We start from the raw sequence: 11477 nt of genomic DNA on the forward strand, positions 1-11477 counted from the left end.
AACAATATTTACATATGCGAATTTTAGTCAAAGGTAAAGATGCTTTCATTAGCTATTTACAGATGCAGAAGTATTTTCATGAATTCGCATGAATGACGAACTCCTTTAGGTTTACCGAAACTCCTTCTGAATGGGCAGAAACTCGGCTGTCCAATTGGAAATTGATCCTTCAGGGATGTCGGGAAACTCGGCCTCATCTGGGAAACTGTCTTCAAATGTTGCCCCAACGAATAATTGGGCCAAACTAGTTTCGATTCCGTCAACTGGGTTAATCTCTGACGTGATCATCTCGGTTGGTCGTGTAAAAGTATAATACAGTGGTGGAATATCAAGGGCCTTTTGCCTGCCTTCTTTCTCTGCTCTCTTGCGTTCCTTCATTTCTTTGATGTCTTTAGCGGTTGGTCGGAAACCCAAACCGAATGAATCCTTTTTCTCCACATTTTCCACTGGTTTCAGAATTCCTTGTAGATCACGTCCCAGCCCTTTGTCAAACTCATATCCTCCGCGGATCATTTTCTTAGCCATTATGACACTGGCCTTTGACAGAGCTCATTCCTCTTTTGTTATCCAACTTACGGAGACGATATCAGCTGTGCTATGAGGGGTCACTGTGGCGTTTCGGCTACCATCTTCTTTGGACCCAGAATCAGCAATCACGAGGCAATCCTCCTCGGCAAAGATAGTTATCAATTTGTCATTTACTATGAATTTCAACAATTGATGCAATGAAGAAGGCACAGCCCCGGACTTATGAATCCACGGCCTTCCAAGCAAAACATTGTAAACACTAGGAAAGTGCATAACTTGGCAAGCTATTTGAAACTGTGCGGGCCCCATCTCGACTACTAAATCCACTTCTCCTATAGGTTCTCTTTGTGCTCCATCAAAATCTCTAACTATGGTCGCTGAAGGCCTTAGCTTCATATCTTGCAACCCTAGCTTTTCCAAGGTACTCCAAGGGCAGATATTAAGCGCAGATCCATTGTCAATCAACACCTTTGGCAAAATTTTCCCGTTGCACCTCACAGCTATGTACAGAGCCTTGTTATGTCCAATGCCTTCCGCCGGTAACTCATCATCAGAGAAAGTGATTTGTTTTGTAAATAACACACTCCCAACTATATGTGAGAAATTAGCAACCGAAATGTCCTTAGGGATTTGAGCTTTGGTCAACACTTCGAGCAACGCATCCCTATGCATATCCGAAGAAAAGAGCAGATCCAACATGGATATTTGGGCGGGCGACTTGCTTAGCTTCTCGACTACATTATATTCGCTTCTTTGGAGCCTTTTAAGAAAATCCAAGGCCTCCTTCTCAGTAATTGTTGGTTTAGCGGGCAGCGCGGGGTTATTTGTTTGAATCGGAACGGTAGCTCCAAACGGACTTGCAATCCTCCCTGATCTAGTGACCACTGACACCTCTTCTTTGGCAACTGATTTTTCTCCAATTTGTATGGCAGGTTCATCGTAGTTCCATGGCACTCGCTGCAAACTTAGAACAGGCTCCTGCTCTGGGAATTCGATGACCACTGGCTCCAAAGCCTTGCTCTCAGCTAGAGTGAGATCCAAAATAAAAGGCCTTTTATCCTCCTCAAATGGCACCTCTATTACAAATGGTTGGTCTGTGACCTCAAACACCTCAGCTTCCCTTGCCAATTTCTAGACTTGCTCCTCATACTCTGCGTCGTCCAGAATGACCCCAATGGTATTAGTGTGTTCCGGCAAGGGGTTCCTATTTATATTCGGCCCTTGTGCCTCCTTTTTCCTATTTATATTCGGCTTCAATCAGATCTTGAATTCTATGCTTAAGAGCCTTGCAATCAACAGTTGAATGTCTGGGTGCCCCTGAATGATAAGCACAGACGGCTTGTGGGTTATACCCAGCGTATATGCCATATGGATAGGTCGGAGGGGGTACCGTGCCAATCTTTTCGGCGGCCTTCAACTGGTCATACAATTGGTCTAGAGGCCTGCCTAAATCGGTAAATGTACGGTTACGGGGTTGGTTGTAAGGTTCAGGAGGTTGAGGATGGCTATAAACAGGTCTATTTGGGGGAGGAAATCTTGGGTTATATGGAGGGCGAGGTCGGTTTTGGGGTGGATTTGGTTGAGAGATTTGAAAAGGGGCTAAAGGTGGGTTAGGATAGCTTGGGTGAGGTCGAGGGTGATGGATATTGGTAGTATATACATGGTGCGGGTTTGAATAATAAGGGTAATGTGGTTGGTAGGTTGGATTGTGTTGGTATCGGGGTTTGGGTGAAGGGTTATGGTTCCAGATAAACGTTGCCTCCCCCTCTTTCTTTTTAAACTGCGGCTTCTTTCCACTACTCCCTTGCTCTTGCAAAGCTTCTACTTGTGATTTTAGGGCAGAGACGTTAACAATTTTTCCGGCTCTTACAAAATCATCATACTCTTCGAGTTTATTCACAATCGCAGCAAATGTACACCCAGTCATACGGAAGATTTCTTCGAAGTATGGAGGATCATGCACCTTTATGAAAGTGCGAATAATTTCATCTTCAGTCATCGGAAGCTCAACCTTGGCAGCTATCTTCCTCCATCTTTTGGCGTATGTCTTATGATCTTCAGATGGTCGCCTCTTGGTGCCTTCCAAAGTAGTTCTGGTCGGTGCTAGCTCGCAGTTATATTCGTATTGTCTGATGAAGGCGTTGGACAGGTCAAGCCAAGTCTTCACCTCCTCTGGCTTTAAGTTTGAATACCAATCAAGGGCGTCTCCTTCTAGACTCTCTGGAAATAACCTTAATGGCAAGTTTTCGTCATCCACCGGTCTGCCCAACTTGTTGCAAACAAACGCAAGTGTGTCTTCGGGTTGCCCGTACCATCATATTTATTGAACTTCGGGGTCTTGAACCCCACGGACAGCTGTACATTTGGAAACAGGCACAGATCATCGTAGTCTAACACCCCTTGTTTGCTTAAACCTTGGCTTTTCCTGATGAACTCATCGAAACGATCCAACCGCTTAAGTAACTTCATATCAACCGGGGCAGACAATTCTCCCACTTCTGGCTTGGTTTGAACAGTGTGCTCCGGCACAACAGGCTCTGCGGTAGGCTGATAAAAAGCTTGTGGATCCAGAGGCATGTTTGGACCACCTTGAGGCTGAAATCCTTGCCCATAGGAAGGATAGAACGGAGGATTTTGAGTATAAGTATACTGCGGGTTGAAAACTCCCTCAAAAGTGGTTTGAATTGGAGGGATGACAAATGGTTTGGATTCCGGTTGTTTGACGGGCGCAGGCTCGGGCTGCACTCCACTACTAATGAGCTCGTCGATCAACTTCTTTTGGACGGCCATCTCAGACGCCATTTCCCCAAATTTGGTGAGTAATTCAGTCAACTGAACCCCGGGACTTGTGGCTTCCAGCTGGGTAATTGCAGCGGTCTTATCAGACGATTCTGGCTGAGTACTCATGTCTACACGATTCCTTTGGACTTTACTTCGGGATCGCTTAATAATGGGGCTTTTCCGAGAAGCTATTTTGAAATTTTACCTGAGGATGCAAAAGACATCTTTAGATAAACCAATCGTTACTAGCTTTCTGCAACTTATTCAAAAAAAGAAAAAGAAAAAGACATGAGTTAGTGATTGTTCAAACAATTCAGATGCATGTCCTACGGGGGGACCCTTTTTGTGCCAAGGGTAGGCCTAGGATGATGCAACACCTTCGAAATGGGACCTATAACACAAACCTGTTTTTGACAACAATTCCCAATGAGTGCAAAAGAAAAATCGCTTTCATTGATAAACTTGCCAATATTTACATCATGTCACGAAGACGATTCCGTACAAGATTGCCAAAACTTCTGAACCTATCTAATACAGAGTCCTTTGTTTCCCTAGCATATGGAATTCTAACACGTTCAGTTTGGTCATACAATTCTCCGCATTTCCTTTTCAGCTCTTGACGCTTTTCTCGTTCATTTTCGTACAATTGCTTGTGTTGCTCTGCTATCCCTTTGTATGTTTCGACAGACTTACTTAACTGCAGAATTTCCTTATCCTTTGCTTCGACAATGGCTTTCAACCTTTTCACCTCCTCAGCGGGCTCATCTTGAATTTCTTGCGCAGCGGATCTTCTTACCCAGCCTTCGTATTGTGTAGTGGTCAAACCCTTTTGCTTGAGTTCCGGGATGTATTGAAATCTCTCGTCATCCGACAGTGTCACCCATGCCTCGATAATCTGGTCTTTCATAGGGAGCTCGTTTGGGCACATTCCTTTACTGAAAACGACGGTAAGCTTACTCATATCAACCACAGGCGGCACTTCTTGTGTACGTCCTAACTGTCTGAGGAATCTCTTTGGAGTGTATGCGGCGATTCCTTGGGTACCCAATAGGAGAACAAAATCTGACACTTTAGTGCGGAGTATCGGCCTAAGGCAAATCGTCCAGTCTAACACCCACCTAATGTCTTGATCTGGCAACATCTCTAAGTATTTGACACATTCAACTGCATCGTTCGGCAGACCCCCTTCGTTGACTCGCTTATGATGCGTGATTACCCAGTTATACCCCGCTACTGGCAAACTTTCCGGAACGGACGCTCGTCTCTTAAAATGTTCTAGGGCCCAGATATGCAAAACTATATTAGCCCCGTAGAAGAACTTTTCCCCTTTCTGGCAGTTGGTACAAGCTAGAAAAATGTCCGCAAGGATGGTCGGGATTATGGTGCATTGTTTACTTCGGATTCCTGAAAAGAGGTCTTGTATAACCTTTGCTACCTTGAAAGCTATTTTCTGATCTCTTCTCGGGAAGAAATAAACTCCCGCCATAACTATTGCATACACCACTGGCCTTTTGCGTTCCCAAACATCCTTGGATGTGAATGAAAAATCCTCCCTATATCTCTCGAACCCATTTCGTAGTGCAAAATGCTCAAACAAAGTGTTCACGGGGACTCCCTGATCCGACCCTCGCAATACAGCCTCTCTCAATCCTATGATCTTGCAAAATTTTATCTTGTCTGAAACGTATGGGAAAATCAAGGTGGTTCCATGCAAAGGTAAATTGAAGAGGCCGGCTATTTCCTCAAGTGTCACTGTCATGTGCTTATTGCCTACCCTAAAGGCCGAACATTTCGGATCCCACAGATGTACTAATGCCTCTACTAGATAGCCATTGGGCTTGATCTCCTTAAGGTCTCCAATTGGCCCTAAATATCGAGCTACTTGATGTAATTCGCTAGGTAGCATAAGGGCAGGCCATCTTTGAATCTCGGCCGACGGTACCAACAACTGGTAGATTCGACGGGGGCACTCCATCTAAAAATGGAAAAGGCGGGTTGTCAATTACCTTACCTACGAGTCCCATTCTCCGGTTGGTAAGAATTTAAACGTGCAATCCCTTGAAGGGTTATGTACCCATGGGAACAATCAAGGTGAGTTTAATCCTAATAGCGGGATCCCCTAAATGGCATTCCCCTTCTAGGGTTTATGCATGATGCCAGTTTATTAAAGCGATAAAACATGCAGTTTGAAACGAAATATGACCTAAGGGACCCTTTATTTGCCAGGGTAAGCCTAAAATGATATGGCATTATTAATCTAAGAATGCAATATACCAAAATCTTTAAACGTGCAATAGCCTATCTACAAGGGTAAGTTCTAAAAGAAGGTCATGCCAGATCTCTTATTTGCTAGGGTTTGTGAATGCAATGGGGACAAAACCAAGAAAGTTAGTTCAGCCAGATAAATACACATAACACATTGTAGCAACAAGATAAAGCAATAAAACCAATACAAAGAAATAAAGCAATAAAAGGGAAAAGGGGTTGGATCCCTCCCCTCGTGAATAGTGTCCCTACCAGGGTAAGGCAGACTCTACCCTAGGTAAACTATCATGGATGCATGAGACTGGGGCTCACTAATGCATCTAGACTCGATAGGTTTTAGGTCCCCGAGCCTTCAGACTTGGAAGCCAAGGGTCATCAATCCCACGGTTCTTTATCGGTGGCTCGAGCGATTCCCCAGACATTGCTACGCACACATCATGTCACGGCTACATGTCATGAGTGAATCTATCAAAAATCCTCAACCTTCAACTAAAAGCTAAAGCCTATGAACCCAAAGCTTAAAATGGAAGATTGAGTGACCCCTCGGATCATGCTACGCACACATTGTGTCGCGATCACAAGTCCAAGTGAGTCGCCTAAAATCCTAATAGGGTGGAGTGGCGTGACAAGCCACTAAAAGAAAAAATAAATGAGGGGAAACAAATAAAGCGTATGCACGTATGCTAGTGCTCGTTTGGAGGGGAGGGATCAAGAACCAACGCGAGGCTCTAGGGTAATATCCCCCACCCAAATGCAATGCAAAGCACGGAATCACATAAATAAACCATCCATCCATCAAAACAATCGTAGGCGAATGTGTGAGGAAGTGAGTTGATACGCGCGAGATGTAAAAATCCTAAAAAAGGAAAAAATGCAATCCTAATATCCAAATGCTATGCATAAAAAGGGTAAAAAAAAGGAAAAGAATAGCTAAATCAAATGCTTGGACCCACTTAGGAAGTCCCCAGTGGAGTCGCCAACTGTCGCGCCCCACTTTTTGAGTATGTGAAAGTAGTGTGTGGGATATGTATGTGAATGTGTGTGAAAATGAAAATAAAAGGCCGTGGGATTGTGAAATGCGACGGTTTGGCCAAAAAAAGTTCAAAAAGGGTTTTTGAATGGAAAATGGAGTCGCCACTTGGTATAGAGTTAGGGTGTACCAAGTCACCCAAAAAGTGATTTTTTTTTTTTGGAAAAGAAAAGCGAACAAACCCTTTTTAAAGAACTCTTAGGTCTACGTAACCGAAGAAAGGGATCGGGGGTCACATTTGATAAGGGAGAAGGCAAAGGCAAAGCCTAAGGCACTCCCTTACCCTAGCCAAAGCTAGTTGCGTGACTTAGCCCTACTTTTCCTAATTCTTCTACCCAAAATATGCGTTGCATGTTGGATGTGACTAATGGATATGAAAAAAATGCAATCCTAAATCTAAAATGTCTCTTATGAGGCTTTTTGGTCCCAATCACATGAGTTGTGATGGCCAATAAGGAAAACTCTCATAGAGGGCACGGGTAATGCAAATGAGGACCCAAATATGAATGCAAGTGTGAAAGTGTAAGAAGAATGCAAAAATAAAATACCATAAAAATACAAATGTAAGTGCAAGTGTGCCAATGAAAGAAAAGTGCATGTGTGCAAATGTAAGAAAAGTGCATGTGTGCCAATTGAGAAAATAAAGGTGTTTGTGTGCAAGTGGATGAAAATATGGTATAATAGTAGTAAATGCATCTAGGTACAATTGGGTGCAATTTGTGAGGTAGAAAATAAGTAAGTGATAGGAAAAGAAGAGAAATGTGTGAACATGGCATGTGGAGTGAGAAAAATATAAGTAGTGAGAAAATGTAGATAAAAAATGAAAAAGTGATATGGTAAAATGGAGGTGCATGAACCTAGAGGAGTGCATCAAGTTGGGTACGGGAATGACTTCTAACTTCATGATTTTAATTTTCCCTTTGATTAGAAGGGAGAACTAGCGTGCTAAGGCTATTTTGTAGCCACACTCGCTCGTTTCCCTTACCGAAAGGGGACTCTCAAGCAAATGTACCCTACAACTAGCATGAGGATGCAAAAACCTAAAATGAAGGGGAAAGGATTGGAGGATCATGCCAAATGCTAGAAAACTAAGAAAAAATGTATGAAATGTAGTGAAACATGCAAGTATGTACTAACGAGAAGGGGCCCTATTGGGTCTAGTGTTGGACTAGCCCACATCTACGCTCTCTCACAAGCATTGGACTTGCAAGAGCTCGAGGGGACAACCATGACTAGCGTTGGACTAGCCACGGTGACGTCACACATTCATTGTAAACCAAATAGATCATGTAAAGGCTAATAAAGCAAATAAACACATAAATCACATATTACACATAACACATAAGCATGGTATCTAGATGCAAGACCCTAAGAAAGCAAGTAACACGTAGCACGCAAGCATGCAAATCACACTAATGAACCTATTACATTGGCTAACTAAAACAAATGGGGAAGGGGAAAAGTGAATAAAAATGTTCTCCAAGCCCTATCTATTACAAGCCAAGAGGTGTACACATACCCCATAAAAGAATAACTTAATAAAAGCAAAAGTAAATGAAGTAAATGAAGTAAATGAAAGGAATTAAGGAAAGGCAAAGAAAGCAAAGTAGACATGCAATTCTCACTTAGCACGTTGGATCATATAGGGTCGAATAAGGTCAAAATAAGGGATAGAGTGTACCTCCCTTGCAATGGTAACCAAATGAAGGAAGAATTAACTTCAAAACAATAACGAGGTCAAGGCACCACTTTAATTTAACAAATAATTACATGAAACGAGAATTAAGCATAAAAATGGAAATTAAACACGAAAATGAAAAATCAAACACAAAATATAATTACTTAAAGTATTTTATAAAATGAAAATCATCTATACGCAAGAAATTAGAGCAATAGGGACCTAATTAAGATAACTAACAAATTTGAAAAGGGTTTAAACTTTTAGAATTGATGGCTTAAAATGAGATGTATTAAAACCAAATGCCAAAATTTCACAAGAAGAAGAATAGGAAATAAATCTCTATATTTAAACAATCAAATTCCCAAATTTGTACCGAAACTATGAAACTGTCATGAACCATTAAATCCCCGAAAATTCACTCCACCACTCATGAATATTCTGTCCAAGAATCAAATTAAAGCATACCAAGAGAAAACAACATGTCAAAGGGACAAAATTGTTTAACTTTTCCCACTTTATGGGCCATAGTAGCATGAAACACAAGCCAAGGGGTCAAGGTGTGATTATTGGAAACTATTTCCATGCAAAGAAACATGCAAATGCTTCAGGCAAGCCACACGAACCAAGCTTTCTCTGTTTTCTGCAATATTCCAGCCGTGGCTTCTATAACATTAAGCTCTCAAATGCGATGCACATTTAATGCAAGATTTCGGACATAAGCTAGCAAAAACCATCACTCAACACCACTTAACATATAAACACTTTCATTCACAGAATCCAGTCATGGACCGTGAACCATTTAAGATCAAATGGAGGCAAATGAAGAACCAAATGGAAGACATGTGCAGCGATAGAAAAGTAAATCCAGCCTTGTGATTTCTTGAAATGAAACTTCATCACCCAACAAAGAGTCCTATATGAAGCAACTCAAAATCTAGTGCAAAGCTTCAAACTATCCCAGAAAAACCAGTCCAAGCAACAGGACACAAATGCAGCAAAAGAAAGAATGAAACTTGCGACAATTTCCAGCCATGCCTTTCGGCAATGTTGTTGCTGCGTTTGATTTACTTTAGCCGAACTATGTTTGCACGCAAGAATTCAAACAGATTTATACTAGTTCAATAGCTAAGCCCAACTACAAAGGCTCCAATAATCTTACTAGAAATGAAAGTGCAGCACCAATGTAAAGCAAGAAACTCAGCAACAACGAAATGGCCATTGCTACCACAATCAGGTGCCATAATGCAGCGGCAATCTACCCCATATTGATACATTACTTCATGACACACTTGCACATAGTGTCCCAGTCAAATGGCCACCAAATCAAAACATCAACGACCAAACAGCCGTAACTTACACAAGAGAGAAAAAAAAATCTAGGTTCGAAAATTTTCTGAGGATGTGTAAGTTCGTCCTCCGCATGCGGATGTTTCGAATCAGTCCTAAACCAGCAAAACATGCATCTTGTGTCTATTACTACCCAGAAGCCAGCATAAAAGGGAGATACACAAATCCACAGAAAGGAAAACGATCAACGAGGGCGGCATGAAGAGTCCCAACTGTTAAATGACATACTGTCTCTTTGGTTTTTCTCTCATTCTTTACACGAACACCAACCACAGAACCAATCTATGTCATGACCTGATAGGGAAATAAACCTCTAGCCTCAACCCAGTCTAAACTTGTGAGATCCTCTACACCCTTAGCCAAATTCAAGAACACAATAGACCCATAGCAACGGATGTAACGCAGAAACTAATATATATTTTTTCTTGTTTGATATAAACCAAGTAACCGAGGAACAAACAGATTAGAAGATGTTACCTTTAGCCTTTTGAAAAGCAAATCAAGGTCTGAAAGGGTCGAAAGAAAGGATCTTTGCTCGGTTGAAAACCTCCTCTCGGATTTCTTTTCTCTCCTCAGTTCTCCTGTTAGTCAATCTCCCGCGAAGTTCATCTTTTCCAGCCCGTCGCTTTCCTCTCCGTTGCTCTTAGCCGCCACCCAAAGGAAATCTCTCTTGCTAGCTAACCCCCAGTTTCTCTTACGCCGCCACACCTCTTGTTTTTTCTCTCCCTGCCGTCAGATATTCTCTCTCCTCTCTATCTTTCTTTCTAGCTCTCCCCGTCGTCAAGCTCTCTCGTTGGTTTTCTTTTCTAGCCGTCCCCCCATTTTTTTTTATCCGCCGTCTCCCCTTTCTTTTATATGGCCCCAGAAAACTAAAACCCTCTCAGCAATGGTTGGATGAAGCCGACTGCATTTTTGGGGAACCATCTGATGGTTCCTGATACTTAACCATTGAGATTTCTAGACTAAGCCAGGTGGACTGTACTGTGATCATCGGACGGAGCTAACCCTAAGGCCAAAGAAATAGCTGAGAAAATGCAGCTGCAATTTTCTTCTGCTGCGGCTGAAACCGAATGTTTTCCCTTTTTTTTTTTTCAGACCCTCTTAAACAGCCCAAAACCCGCTCTCGGGTTTCCTTCTTTTTTCTTTTTTTTTTCCCTTTTTTTTTCTTAAATAAATAACAATAATACAAAAATAACAATTTAAACAAACTTAAATAAAATATACCAAATTAGTACCCGAAAAATAAAATAAAAAACTAAGATTTTCCTCTTTTCCTTTTTTCTTTTTTCTTTTACTTTTTTTTTAATAAAAAGAAATAAAACATATTTTTCCCCAATTTTCTCTCTTTTTGGCAAAAGTTTATGCAAAAAGTCTTATAATAATAAAAATAAATAAATAAATAGCTAAGAGAGCCCAAAATGAATACAAAATACAACTAAAAATAAAATAGAAATAAAATAATAGATAATAATAATCTAAAAAATACTAAAGTGCTATATAAATGGTAAAAGTCTAAGAACCAAAAATCATGGAATTAAGAGAATTATTACTAAAAATAAAACAAAATTAGGATAAAAATTATCTTTTAAAATTTGGTGTCTACACCTTGCGGGTACTGCGGAAAGCCGAATCATTCTGAAGATAATTGCTGGAAGAAGGGAGGCAAATGTCTGCGTTGCGGAAGCGCAGACCACCAGCTTGCTACCTGTCCATTTTTAACGCAAGAAGGAAGGGGAGCTCAAACCACGTCAAAGACCAATACGGGACCGAATAAGGGGAATGAGGTGAAACCTAAAGGAGGTGACGGGTTTGCTGTATATACGGACGCGTCACGAGAAGGCTTGG

General features: G+C 41.5%; 1 protein-coding gene across 1 annotated transcript; it reads right to left on the reverse strand.

The window, feature by feature from the left end:
* Positions 1–549: 549 nt before the first annotated feature.
* LOC140036342 (uncharacterized) lies at positions 550–3105 on the reverse strand. Its single transcript, XM_072077710.1, has 3 exons — positions 2841–3105; positions 2288–2748; positions 550–1659 (listed from the first exon to the last, which is right to left on the reverse strand). The coding sequence occupies exons 1-3, from the start codon at positions 3103–3105 to the stop codon at positions 550–552; spliced, it is 1836 nt and encodes a 611-aa protein (XP_071933811.1).
* Positions 3106–11477: the final 8372 nt, after the last annotated feature.

Source organism: Coffea arabica, chromosome 2e (genome assembly GCF_036785885.1).
Source record: "Coffea arabica cultivar ET-39 chromosome 2e, Coffea Arabica ET-39 HiFi, whole genome shotgun sequence".
In the NCBI taxonomy this organism is placed as follows: Eukaryota; Viridiplantae; Streptophyta; class Magnoliopsida; order Gentianales; family Rubiaceae; genus Coffea; species Coffea arabica.

Bases quoted from the DNA above. Each gene is read 5' to 3' on its own strand.
- LOC140036342 (XM_072077710.1), bottom strand. From the start codon at position 3,105: ATGCCTCTGGATCCACAAGCTTTTTATCAGCCTACCGCAGAGCCTGTT. The intron at 2,749-2,840 runs GTACGGGCAACC...GGTTATTTCCAG, and splicing joins GAAGTTCAATAAATATGATG to AGAGTCTAGAAGGAGACGCC. The intron at 1,660-2,287 runs GCAACGTTTATC...GAGCAAGTCTAG, and splicing joins TTAAAAAGAAAGAGGGGGAG to AAATTGGCAAGGGAAGCTGA.